This window comes from Asterias amurensis, chromosome 4 (assembly GCF_032118995.1).
Source record: "Asterias amurensis chromosome 4, ASM3211899v1".
Lineage (NCBI taxonomy): Eukaryota > Metazoa > Echinodermata > Asteroidea > Forcipulatida > Asteriidae > Asterias > Asterias amurensis.
In genome coordinates this window covers 27,290,629-27,305,217 of record NC_092651.1, presented here as the reverse complement: position 1 = coordinate 27,305,217, position 14,589 = coordinate 27,290,629, and the positions used below count along the sequence as shown (strand labels likewise).

The 14,589-nt window shown below is 37.1% G+C and overlaps 2 protein-coding genes across 3 annotated transcripts in view; both read right to left on the bottom strand.

Moving 5' to 3' along the window:
• The window catches only part of LOC139936126 (short transient receptor potential channel 4-like), a 72,958-nt gene extending 67,800 nt beyond the window's left edge, over positions 1-5,158 (bottom strand). The window contains exon 1 of the mRNA XM_071930859.1: positions 4,376-5,158. The gene's annotated coding sequence lies outside the window, so the exon portion shown is untranslated. The remainder of the gene's footprint in view (positions 1-4,375) is intronic.
• A 301-nt stretch (positions 5,159-5,459) lies between these two features.
• The window catches only part of LOC139936253 (triokinase/FMN cyclase-like), a 31,635-nt gene continuing 22,505 nt past the window's right edge, over positions 5,460-14,589 (bottom strand). The window contains exons 14-15 of one of the 2 annotated variants that reach the window (XM_071931039.1): positions 13,700-13,792; positions 5,460-8,322 (exon numbers count right to left, since the gene is read on the bottom strand). In XM_071931039.1, the coding sequence (XP_071787140.1) occupies positions 8,167-8,322; positions 13,700-13,792 (249 nt within the window). In that variant the 3' untranslated portion in view covers positions 5,460-8,166. The remainder of the gene's footprint in view (positions 8,323-13,699; positions 13,793-14,589) is intronic. The other variant, XM_071931038.1, reaches the window with a different exon arrangement.

Here is a 14,589-nt window from a genome sequence, read left to right as displayed (position 1 = left end):
TACTTACTTTATTTAAGCGTATCTTCATTTATTTTAGAAAACCATGAGAGAGTTTTGAAATAATAAGTTATCTCTAAAACTGACGCACCTCTCAGTTCTGGTAATCAAAACGTCATAATGTCTGAAAGTGTTTGATTTCAAGTGTCTGTATCTCAACTGCAGATGCTTTCAAGCAATGTCTGCCAACAAATCAGATGTATTACCAATCAGATTATGATGTTTATGCAAAAAGTACATCTCAACTTCGTAAAGTGCAGCTTTCCCCTACATAAAAACATATCGCGCAATCAGAACGTGTGCCGTCAAATTGCATGACCCAATATTGTGAAAGATGCGGCTGTGCAGTGATAGGTGAGATCGGTAGTCCTGCTTCCTTTGCCTTCAGTGTAATATATCACACATTGGCATTACAGGCCATATTAATTATACACAGGACACATAAATGGAAGGAAGGACTTAATTCAAAACTTGAAATATTCCAAGAGCTTTGTTTAAAGGAACACGTTGCCTTGGATCGGTCGAGTTGGTCTATAAAAAGCGTTTGTAACCGTTTTTTTATAAAATGCATATGGTTGGAAAGATGTTTTAAAAGTAGAATACAATGATCCACACAAGTTTGCCTCGAAATTGCGTGGTTTTCCTTCTACTGTGCGAACTAACATGGTCGGCCATTTATGGGAGTCAAAATTTTGACCCCCATAAATGGTCGACGTGTTAGTCGACGAGGTAAAAGGAAAACCACGCAATTTCGATGCATGTTTGTGTGGATCATTGTATTCTACTTTTACAACATCTTTCTACCCATATGCATTTTATAAAAAACGGTTACAAACGCTTTTCAAAGACCAACTCGACCGATTCAAGGCAACGTGTTCCTTTAAATCTCACCGGGAGGCCTACAGAGTCGACAAAACGACAACCTATAAATTAAAACAAATAAAAGCCTAAATCTAACTATTCTGATTGTTGATGTCTGATTGTTGAGGTAATGGTGATAAGGGGTTATTCGCATTTTCTTTTAAATTTAACATTTCATAAAGTGGAGATGGGCCTCCGAAGTATTTAAACTTAACAGTGATTATATCAATGCTTTAAACAAATCACAAATTCTGTCATATACCATCAATAGTCAATGCTAATTTACTTTCAAGCACAATCTAACTATTCTCTGCTTCACAGGAGAGCTGCCCGTTCCCGAAAGTGCTCATTGATGGAATAATGCATAATATTAATATATTAATGGAAACAAGACAGCCCACCACAAGACACATACTACATGATTGAATAGCTCATCTGAGATAATCGCGTGTGAATCTTCAAGGTAGCCTACTTGACTGAGTAAAGGGTGTGTCACCAATGAGGTGCAGACCTTTACAAGCGATGAAGAACAAATCGTAATACATACATCTGTAAGAGACAGTGATGTGTGATTTTCAACAGCCATGGTACCTTGTAACAAGGCTCCCTGGGGAAGTGCTGTCAGACGGGAATAATATCGAGATTGCACTTTTCTAATACGCTGCCTTGATGTCACAGTAATTAATTAGTTACTTTAAGAACATATCTCATCCGTACCCCGTAGGGATGGGGCCTAACGGGTCCGGGTAACGGTTTGGGTCCAGGGGCCTGCCTGGTGGCCCCGAGGTGGGGTTCAAAGCGAAGCCCCATGAAATCCAGAAAAGTACAAACACTATTTTAATAGTGTTTGTGCTTAAAAGCACTTCTGATCCAAATTAATTTTACAGATAATATTTCTATAATACCATACTGTGGTAATACCAACGAATCCCACAAATCAATCGGCTGATCATTAAACTAGGGAGAAAAAAAAATTGTGTGTTGAACAACCAAATATATTTCAATTGTTTGAAGGTGCATTATGTTTGTATGCACCGGTGAAGGGTGGTAAGTAGAGTGAACGATCGTGATCGCGTACCACTCCCGTGGACACATTAGATCTAGCAATATCAATTATTGTGAAACCGATTTATTTTTTTTTTTTTGGGGGGGGGGGGGGGGGTGGGGGCACAGTTTTACCGGAGAATACATGCTGGTAGGAATTATTATGCCAGCACGTTTTCAATTAGAAGGCCATGTTTCATGAACGGTAATTACAAGTCAAGGTTCGGATCAAACGCTACCCTTAAAGGCAGTGGACACTATTGGTAATTTATTTAAAATAATTATTAGCATAAAACCTATTTCGATAACGAGTAATGGGGAGCTGTTGATAGTATAAAACACTGTGAGAAACGGCTCCCTCTAAAGTGACGTAGTTTTTAAGGAAGAAGTAATATTCCACGAATTTGATCTCGAGACCTCAAGTTTAGAATTTGAGGTCTCGGAATCAAGCATCCGAAAGCACACAACTTCATGTGACAAGGGTGTTTTTCTTTCATATTTATCTCGCAACTTTGACGACCAATCAAGCTCAAATCGGCACAGGTTTGTTATTTTATGCATATGTTGAGATACACCAGGTGAGAAGACTGGTTGGTGACAATTACCAATAGTGTCCAGTGTCTTTAAACGAAATGTATGCAGACTCCAGTCTGAATCATACTGAGCCATTCATTCTTACAAACCCGGTTCAACGGATGTAAAGTCACATTAAGCAGGAATCAAATTATTTGTGTTTAAACAGAAAGAAAAAACATTGATGATTGCGGAAGATGCTGAACTTATTGCCGTTCACCAAGGGACAGATCAAGACATGAAATAATGGTTCCGCTTCATCCGAACCTCAGACCGTGGAAGTTTTAACCATAATAGGCTATGGACCAAAGGAGAACAATCCGGTTTAGTCACATGGAACAATTGACCTGGTTTAGTTTGTTCCAAGAGCGTATTTCAATCATTTTAGTTTTCAATGTCTCTTTCTATTATGGCATGAAACAGCTCAGTGTTTTTTCATTAATTGATGCATTATTTTATTTAGGTATTCGTACAGATAATGACGAACACGTGTTAGGCTACCTCATGTTAGAGCTCCGTATGTTATACTATACAAGCACTTACATGTAGTTTAGTACTGGCCTAATGGTGGCAATGGTTTGTAGCACGCGGCGATGACCATGTGCATTCAAATCTAAATCCATTTACATTAAACAAAAATTATCTAATGCGTAGGCCTGTCAAAATCATTATTTAAATGGAACTAAAAATGTAAATAATTGTAAAATGTTTAAACAATATGTATAGGCCCTACCCACACAATCACTAAAGGTGTGTACAACTATTTTATAATCGGGGAGGATTTGGTCTTTAGTGTTATGATAAGGTAGTTCGGCGGTGGTCAAAGGCAGGGTTAGGGTTAAAACCATTCCAGAAGTGAACACAATTCCATAAAGCCTCTAAGCAGAAAATGATGATTAGCAAAGTTTCCTGCTAAACAAACATTCGCAGGGAGGGAACAAGTCAAAAGCATCACTTTTTTTTTACGTGATATTTGTTTTAATGTTTATCGCTTCCTGCTCAGCAATAATTATGTGAGATAAGTGCTTCGTTCAGTACAAGTATAAAGCCGTCGGTTCCGTTATAGAAAGGCTCTGACTTTGACCGGTCGGTGTCTCGGGTTAAGTTCACTTCAGATTGCACCACATCACCTTGTCATACAAGTACAGTAGGTTATAATATTGTTTATAAAAAGGTTATAAAATTTTTTATAAAAAGGTCACCATTCAAATAACAGTCGGTGTCAGTATCCGTCATACAAATTATTGACCACTTCAATTCGAACACCATCGACAATTCTCAAAACTATTGGCATCGGCCTGTGGTCCAGTTAAAACTTCGACCCATACACATAATATCTCCTGCGTCCCTGTTACAACGGTGCGTTACAACAGTTGTATATAGTCAAACGAGATGATTGAATGACACTGGAAGTTATTTAATGAGATGTTGTATGTCAAAGGTCACACATCAATAAAGTGCATTATTATTCACGTGGACAACTGAATTGAGTCAATGATACGGTTATGTGAACCCTTTAATCCATCTACATTATGACGTAGTGTTGAAGGTAAACTGATCAAAACTACTGAAATATTGAGATATTCGTCATCTGGGCCCACTTTAATAAAGGTGCTTCAGCAGAAAATATGTTATCACTTAACAATTGCTGCTAAGCAGAAATGAGCAGGATACCAGACACCAATTGTACTATACGTGTTCCTTGCTCTATGGTGACACAGTTTTGTTGTGCTTGGCTACTTTTTGTGGAAATAATGGTCTGGCCCCATTACATAACAGCCATTGACATTACTGTATTTTTAGGAAACACCACATACACCATATTTGGTGACAACACTGGAATGTGTCATTATAATGTTACCCATTATAGTACTAAACGTCTCCAATAGTGTGTACTTACTGTTTTGAGTATTTTGTGCTCGAAGGAAGAATTCAAATTCTTGAAGTTGAGGTATCCCTGAACCGTGCATGTATTACGTGAATCTACCACTCACTGTGTCACTTTCAGTACCAAACAGTTCACGTTCTGTCGTTCACAATGTAAGTTCTGTCACCAGAAAGCCTACCCAGATAAAACTACAGCAGGTCAGTTTTAACCTTTCTCTGTGGTTAACGACTGTAGATGGCTCACTGATCAATGTAAACTATCCATTTACCAGCACAAAAACCCACCAGTAAACACTGTGTGGTTCTCTATGCATACACTTACATGGTCAACATGTGTCGGTATATTCTTGAGTAGCTGTCGAGCTAGTGCAATATTTCGTGTTCATACAGCGTGTCAATCGCAACCTTGGAAGTTGTTGAAGTTGATGTAAACACCAACACACTTACTGCCAGTACATATATTCACCCAAGAAAATTAATATGTATCACCATGAACTAGGACCCGAAATTATCATAAACATCCACGGGAAATATCACACAATCACTGAGGTTGTAGCTATACCATCCGACTCTGTAATACGAGTGACCGAGCAGTGGTGGTGGTGTACGACGTGTCACACCGTAGACTATTGGTACACATGATGTAACGTTCACCTTAGAAAGACAGGGACAGTCGCTGATGAGAGCCTGTGTTATAAGAATCATTTCAATTGACTTCTTTGTTGAATTGTGAATTGATTGTTTGTGTTCCACGGACCTCGTTGTGTTTGACGTCTCGTGTTCACTTGCTAACTCATTCCTGCCAATCTGATTGTGAGCGCTGCCTCAAAACATCCCTACAAATCAATCGATGTATGCACGCTCCATGCGCAGCTAGGCCTGTGCATGAGCAGTCACTAGGCACGCTGTACACACTGGGCAGTACGCATTACAATGAATGGAAGCTACGAACTGGCTCATGGCATTAGGACGCGCGCATAATAGTTCAAACATCGGGGCAATAATAATAGCAACTTCTTAATAAAATTGCCATTTAAAAGGTTGTTGAAAACAAAAGGCATCCGTAAGAAATTTACAATAGGACAGTCCATTAAAATGCTCTTACCAGCCATATAGTATTAATTACTGAAAAACGAACAACAATTAAAATTAATTCAATTAAATTGAATACAAAATAATAGGAAACATTTTTCTATGACACTGTTTTTTTTTTTTTTTTTTTTTTTTTGACGCCTGTATTACTTATAATGACATGGCGTTTTTGTTTGTTGGGGTGTTTGTTTGTGTATAGGGGGTGTTTGTTTGTTTGTTTGTTTGTTTAATTGTTGTGTGTTTGTTTGTTGCTTTCAGTTTGTTTTTATTTTCCTAAGGTTCGAATGCGCCATTATGTGAATACCCCCCCCCCCCACACTCTTACAAAGGGGATGGGGGAATTAATTTGCGGTTTGCATTTATACCTTAATACTATTATGAATACGTACGTAATGTTATTCAAAACGAAGTTGTAATAAACGATCGTTGGGAAAATAACCCAAATCAAACAAAACAATTTGAACCTTTCAGATGGATATATCATCCAGTGTTTATAATTGACCGATAAAACACCAAATAGTTTGACACTCAAGGAATGACAGACATATGTTGGCCTTCAAACTAAACAAAATAAAATTATATTATGGCATTCACCCTTTGATTTTATCCCATTAGGAGTCAGCAAGGCTATAATTTTTGTCATTACAAATGCAATAAGTCTTAACGGGATAATTCAATACTACATTAAGCAACAATTTCAGCAGGTGATGTCCACGTGTGTGTGTTACGCTTCCCGCAGTGACCTGGCATGTCAAAGCTATCAAATAGAATCTAGCAGCCGATCAATTCTGTCAAGTCAAATCATTTATTTGATGCACGTAATAAAAAACAAGCCTTTTCGTGTTCATCAAACGACATAAAAAGACATGTACAGAATATGAACTCAAATTACACAATTCTCAAATAATACAGTAAATATATAAAGTCAGGATTTAAAAAGGTGTGTGTTGTCATGGTATTACGAATCGTACTTCTCATGTACGTGACTTTGCCTTCAACTAGGCAATAACAGACCCAAGTGGTAAGTTTTTGGTAACAAAATAAATTATAAATAGATTCGACATCACATTTTCATGATTTTAGTCTCAATGTTAACATACTAATAGTGAACTAACATGAATAATGTGGCAACAAGTATACAACATATAGTTATCCGTTTATTTTATTTATAAATATTTCTTTAATTTAGTTTTTGTTTCTGCTGCTGTTTCTTTTTAACATAAATTTAATCGAAATAAGACACCAATGTGAGTGTTATTTCTCTACCATCAGATCAATTAAGACAACATCTGACATTTTTTGAAGAAAACTTTGACTCTTATGGAATCAAATGCGGAGTGAAAATAATTGGACCATTGTTTATAAAACTCACTAAAACAGAACAATATTACATTGTCTTCTGTCATTTACTGAGTGACAAGTTGGAGTGAGAATTATCAATTTATATGAGGGTGTTTATCGTACAGTTATTAAGTATCATTTCTATGATTTGACGAACAATAATAAATCAACACAAATCATCATCTTACAAACTAGTTATGCCCCCAAAATGTTCTCGGAGACAGATGTGATCAGACTTCAATTTTAGTGAAATTTACTGGCAAGGTTATCTTGGTGATTATCGTTCAAAACCCGTAATAAAACGAGAAACAAATTACGTTGATGGTGATTTTTTTCCCATTCATTATTACTTTTCTGAAAAGTAAAATATAAAAATGGAAGTAATAAGGGTCAAATCAATTCCATATTATTGTCTTGAGCCTAGCAGCGAGTCGAGTTAGACCTCTTGGATTGCATACAGCCACTTGGTGCTGTTGATAAAATTTGTTAATCATGCTCACTGCAGACATTTTAGGATTAACCCCGAGACGAAGAAGGTTTTGTAAAACGCACTGCTATCGGCACTTGGCTTCGTATAATCAAATAATGCTGTCGATTCTGTCTAAACTATACTGGCAGAAGGCCTATATGTCGCGGGGAAACAATTTATTCATTTTTAATGGGAAGTGAGATGTGGTTTAAGAATCATGTTAATCAATTTAAACATTTTTATAACAGTTTGATGTTTCGGGGGGGGGGGAGATCTTAGTATTTCTCATTATTTTTAATGAGGGATGGAGGGGAATTGTAATAATGTCTCCAATTACAGGTTTTCATTATTGCGCTGAGCCTAATAATAACAACCAATACTTATGTAGCGCATTTCACAATAACCGTATCAATGCGTTTTACATTAGTGCCGTCATTGTAGGGCCAAAAACAACATTTTTGTTTTAAATGTTTTTCAGCTCCCTTGGGAGTATACAACCTGGGTAACCTTTTATATCGCTCAAAGGGCCTTTTCAAACACAATATCAACCTCTACCCTCGCAGGTACTCATTTATACCCTTGGGTGAAGAGAAGCAATTATAGTAAAGTATCTTGCTCAACGACACAAGTGTCACGATCGGGATTCGAACCAACACTCCGGTGCCTCAGCACCAGAACTTGTATAATTTGCAAAGAAAGTGAAACAAAATAATTGACATTAATATGCATACCCAAAATAGTTAATTTATCCGATGTATGACATCCCTGATATAGCTAAATATAGTGCTATTAATTATAACTATTTCCTGAACGGTATGATTGAAAACTGTATAAATTTACATGAGAAAATATTGTTTTTCTTTTCTAATATTATGAAAACAGCATGGGATGAGATGAGTGCCTTAATCAACGTCATAAGCTCGACATGCAGCACGGAGCCAGATTGCCACTGCCTGTGCCCCAGGGTCTACTCCCTTTACTAGATCCCGGTTGACATAACTAGCTCGTCCTGCTCTAGCCTCCATCAAGCCAGTCTCCACCGCTTTATCTTCCGCTGCCTAGGGGATAAAAACAATACAAGAATGACTTATAGAAACATGTTTGGTTGTTTAAGATGTATCCACAGTGGGTTACAGGTATAAATAAATCCATAATTTGGGAAGGGGGTATGCAGGGATAATACATCACTGACAACATCAGGAATTCGGCATCTTTGGGTAGCAACAAAAACACAAAGTGCAGCCTGCAACATACAATATACATTGTACAATCTGGAGTTAGATTACCCCCCCCCCCCCCAGAGGTAGCTTACCTCCGTAGAGGTCCTTAAGGAAGATAAGTCTTCAAGAAGTCTAGGGTTTTAAACATACGTCGTTTAATGAACCTAACAGGACAAGCTCACATGAACTAAATAATACGACAATAACAGTTTGCAAAAAAAAACGTTGTGGCTGAGATGCACCACCATTTATCCAGTCATAAAAACCTTTCCTTCGAAAAACCGGTTGGTGCTTTTATAACATCTGGTCTCAACAATTAAGTTACACTAAAAATATTATATTAACAAACACAACAACAGTACCACCAAAGGGACATGTCACGAAAAGGAATATACTAGTCTCGCATATCGGCGTCCATGCTTATGATATCATGCAATATTACTGCACATCTCTTGAACAATGTGTAGATTTATAGAGACAGTTTGAACGGAGAGTAATACAGATTGTTAACAGCCATTTGGTTAAGCAGCTTTAAACCCTTCTCATCAGCAAGACATGTATATTAAGAATCTGCAATCAAGGCAGATGGTAGACGGCAGCTGTGAATAATGATACCGAATATTACATGACATTAATCATTGTGATTAGTAGATGCAGAATGGAATCAAGTTACGACATCAACACCATCATCCATCAACTCATATACACTTTTCCTGAAAGGTTGGGCAGCAAATAAGTGAAGGTTGATGAGTATATGGTAGATCGTGTTTCTATGTGGTAGATGGTTCAGGTGTAAGGTGTAGATTATAATTAGTTTGGATGTAACATTTGTAGGGTGTGGTAAAAGTACTTCCGAAGCTAGAAACAAGTGTGTTTATTTAACAACACATCGATGTTTCGAGACGAGATACAACAATGAATTGCAGTACCCACGGATAACACTCATGTTTATGAAAGAACATAAAAACTAAAATACAAAAGATGAAATCGTTTATTTTAATTGCCACAGTCGAAATAAACCAGATATAAAGACGCAACAAATCAAAGACATCAGTCCTTAACGACGTTCCAGTAAATCGTTTCAACCCAATTCGATGGAATTTTCACAAGTTGCTTCAATTGCAATATGAAGTTCTTCCCAAAAATTCAAATCGACTTCGTATTCTTGTTTTCTGACTTTTATAATAAGCATTAACGAAGTATCATTGTCTTATATTAGCCCATAGTTTAAGACACGAGAAAATTCATGAAATGAGTTATCCAGTCATCTTGAATTCGATATCCCGATCTTCTCAAGGAAAAGCTAAAACTCCAACAACAACAAAATCCGTCTACAAACGGTGGGTTATTTACTAACATCACAAGCCCAATCATGCATGGGCTTCATGCATGGACACACCATCATGAAGTACCTTGCCATTTAAATAATTTGATTGTTTGCAAATTGTACATTGCATTTTTGAAGTAATTATGATATACAGTTCTCTTTTGTCAGTCTCAATTCTCAACGTGCAACTATACATGTTCCTTTCGGTAGAGAGTGAAAAACACCACTTTTTACATTTCGAGCTGTCCCCCAATATGGTTTTTTTTAGAAAAGAGTGGTGATATTTCGTGACACTTGTGTTATTGAGCAAGATTCTTTTAATTACTTCTCCTCATCCAGAGGTATAAATGGGTACCTGCGATGGTAGAGGTTGCTATTGTGTTTGAAAAGGTCCTTTGAGCGATATAAAAGGTTGCCCAGGTTGTATACTCCCAAGGGAGCTGAGAAACAATAAAACAAAAATGGTGTTATTGGCCCTCTTATGACCACGGCACTATGTAAAGCGCATTGATACGGTTATTGTGAATACGCTACATAAGAATGTGTTGTTATTATTAGGCTCAGCGCAATAATGAGAACCTGTAATTGGAGACATTATTACAAAAATGTAAGTGAGAAATTAGCTCCTTCTCAAAATCAAAAACTACATTACTTCAAAGGGTTTTTCACAATGTGTTATAATATCAACAGCTTCTCTCTGTTGGTCGTTACCAAGTAAACTGTATAACATACATGTTGAGTAATCAAACGTATCGAGTACCTTTAAACTAGTTGCACACAAGCTTCGCATTAGGGGCTTCCCCCCAAAAAAAAAAACTAGCATCCTCGTCCTTTTTTGTTTTTAAATTAATTTTAACAAAATATGTGTATGATGTGACAATGGAAATTAACAAGAGTGGGGTTTGAACCAAAGACATCCGGATACATGCTGGTGCTCTATCAACCGAGTTATAAAACAATTTTGTTGTGGTTTCCCTATTTTGGTTCCAGTCATCAGAAGCCTTTACACGTTTAACTGCCGTGTTGCCAGGGATCACACCCAAGTTCAAGAACATAATATGGACAGAGCAGTTTGTTTTCATTAAAGGATTTGTGTACTTTTTTAACACAAAACATTACGTCAACAAATTGACATTAAACGTCAAGGCTTAAAGATAAGATAAGATAAGATAAGATAAGAACTTTATTATTCCACAATGGGGAAATTAAAACTGGCCATGATACAAACAGTACAGACAAAAACGCTTAAAATTATTTAACAACAAACAGATAGATAAAAATATTAATTAAGAATATCAGGTACAAAAGTATGTAAAGATATTACTGGTAGAAAGCTCCCTTAAAATATTACTTGCTGAGGTGATGTTGTTTTTTGAGAAGTGGGTAAAACAATGTTACGATAATAACTGGTAAATAAGTTATACATACTAAAATAATTTTCGTGACTTGTTTTAATTATTTCTCAATAACTATCGCACATCAGCAAGTACTATTTTAAGGGAAGCTTTTTAATATCATTGTCTTTAAACCAATTTAAAGTAAATATGTGGACATCGTGTTGTGTGTTCTCAAAGAAGAATTCAGACCCTTTAAAAAAAAAAAGGTTGGTCTTCTTTCGATTTGTTCTCGCTTTCGATACGCACTAGACAAATACAGCTTATGCAAATTATGTATATGTAATATAAGTCATACCGGAGAAAATATAACAAAATATACGTTTGCATGTAGCCTATTTCTATTTCCTCCTGATGGGCGATGGGAAACGATTAAAGAGTTTCTATTGAGGACGCGAACGTCATGACTGCTCAAACAAGCGTTCTACACCCCCCCCCCCCCCGCCCCCGAGTTCAATGCATCGCTCAGCCATGGCGAGCTCGTGCAATAATGGACAGTACAGAAATGCGGGGTTGCTTTTGTTATAAATTAGTTATTAGTTTATTTTATAAATAGGACGCATAATAATGTAAGCAGCTGACGTTGCTATTAAAGGGACTAGTCTGAAAAAAAAACTGACTTGATTTGATAAAATTGTGAATGAAGTTTATCTGAATTATGACAAGTACTTTTTCAAAATAAAACAAAATAAACAACCCCAAGCGTTGTTTCAACGGTTATTTAAGGAAAGGTTGAGCTTGTGGGGTTGGGTGGATATCACAGTCACAAGATGAAGATGTGCTGATGAAATAGGCCCTATTGGCCTGCTCAAACCACGGCAAGGGGGTAAGGCTCTAATCTGGGCTCCGTCGGTCAAGGGACTTCACACCGGCGAACAGTGATGTGGGGCTGGGAAGAGTCGTTCTTTGACTTTTAGGTTTTTCAATTTAAAGATTATTGTCTGCTTTCTCACCATACGAAAAGCCACTTCTGGTATTGTCAGCAATTCACATTTATGATGACTGGATACTTGAAGATTTATTTCAACCCACCGAATACATTACAACTAACGGATTCACTTACTGTCTATGCATAAAACATGGACGCCGATAAACATACGAAAATCTATATCCCTACTCTCGACGACAGCGGCGTCAAACTAAATGATAAAACACCAATACCTCATGGATAGTGTGGTTTATGAGTCTGCAATAATGACGTCTGAGTGGTGTGTGTTGAAAAGAGTCAATACAACACTAACTGACATGAGCCGGGCACCCCAAAAACCTTTCAAATATAAAAGTCAGTAAGTCTCGTCCCTAATGTCTTTAAAAAAAGATTAGAAGTCAGTAAGTCTTATCCCTATAAAATGTGGTAATACAACAACAACAAAATTCAAATATAGAAGTCAGTAAGTTTTGTCCCTGACTTGGTAATACAACAAAAAAAGGTCCCTTCAAATATAAAAGTCAGGAAGTCTCGTCCCTAATGTCTTTAAAAAAAGATTAGAAGTCAGTAAGTCTTATCCCTATAAAATGTGGTAATACAACAACAAAAAACATTCAAATTTAGAAGTCAGTAAGTCTTGTCCCTAACGTGGCGATACAACCAAAAATGTGTCTTCAAATACACAAGTCATGAAGTCTCGTCCCCAATGTGAACAAAAAAAATAGAAGTTAGTTAGTCTTGTCCCTAACGTGGTAATACAACAAAATGAATAATGTTGGGTGAAAGTCTAATGACTAAACATATTTCAATATAATGTTAATAATAATCATGATAGTTATCGTCGAAAACAAATGTGGTTCCTACGGATGGAGGGGACACAAAACAACATTAAGGTAATACGTCACTACAGTTACCCCGGTTACACTTTGCAATAATTATTTGGATCACGACATGAGCATGCCATCCTCTGTGCAATGCAATTACATCTTATACGCCAAGGTCGAACTCGTGGAGTTTGCCAAATGAACCACAAAATGCTTCCCCCTGCTGGCCTGTAAAAACACTTTGCCAATCTCAACTAGGGACGTTGATTACATTTTCACTATACATGGTTCTTCTGTATTCAGTGCAGTCGCTTTCTCTGATGTAATCTTTGAGCCCCACCCCCCCCCCACTCCTCTCCCTTCTGAGTGACTAAAACAAAACCAGGTTCCTCAAATAATTGATTAGGTGATTGGAGGTCCGACATCAAAGTGAACTCAACATTGGGCGCGACTATAAAGGTGAGGTTGGCAGGAACAGACAAGTGAAGGGCGTGTCCGGTACCAATGCAAATCTAGTGCTCAAATTTAGCAAGGGTCCCTTGTAGTACGGTTGTCATTTTTGTACAACTATTTTGTCTACTATCCGAGTTCTCTTGCAAAATTTTGTCAAACACTGCCGCATACAACCTTGCTAAAATTAAGCCAGGGACCACAGTTAAATTGATGTCGTGTGAATAGCACTTTAAAGTCTCGTGTGGCATCAAGCAATACGCGTACCAATCATGATTGAATCAAGTCTTACCTCCACGGCTTGCCTAAAGTGGGATATGTCCAATACTTCCTGTTTGGACTGGGCTGGTTTTAGTGTTGCCAAGGCAGCGTGCAATGGGTCGAGCTGTCAAAAAACGCAGAGAGAAAGTGTTAACTTTATAAACTATGAAATGAAGCAGCTGTAAATAATGGCGGAATACCAATCCACAATAAATAATTACATCTGTAACATTTCAAATTTGAGGGAATGCTAATAGCCGCTTTGTTTTCTTTTCTTTTTTTCGTTTGTGGCATTGGAACTCCTCAAAATCTCTGACAAAACTGAACCGCTTTTAAACCAAATTTAGAAAGAACAAAAATCATAGAGGTTTTTGTTTGGTTTTGTTCAAGGAAGTTAGTGTAATAGTGTCACAGATCGAGCAAAAAGCGATCTAATGGAAACAGGTGTGTACTTATTTCAGAGTATCACATTAAGTGAAATATTCTGCCACTTATCAAAAGTCCATCAACGCACCGAGTATTTTTACCAGCGCGTGGGTAGAGATTAAATAAAAGCTAAATAGATTGAAGGGAAATGCCATTCATGTTAATTACATCAAGGCGGAAATCTGGCTCCACTCCCATCAAAGTAAACCCTTTTACCCAATCATGAATTAATCAATCCAAGCAACGCCCAAATCATAATTTAGATTTTTTGTTAAATTGTTTAAAAACCACAACCTGTTGATTTGAAATCTAAAAATGCAGGCGTTTGGGTCTGGGTTCATGTTGAAAATATCCATTACCATTAAGGCGAAGAGTAAAAATGAAACAGGCCCTTCGCCGAGCAAGGACTCTGAAAGGCCACGTTTAGTAAAATTTACTCAACAAATATATACATGTATAAGCATAAAAAAACTACCATGGTAACGGGCAAATGGG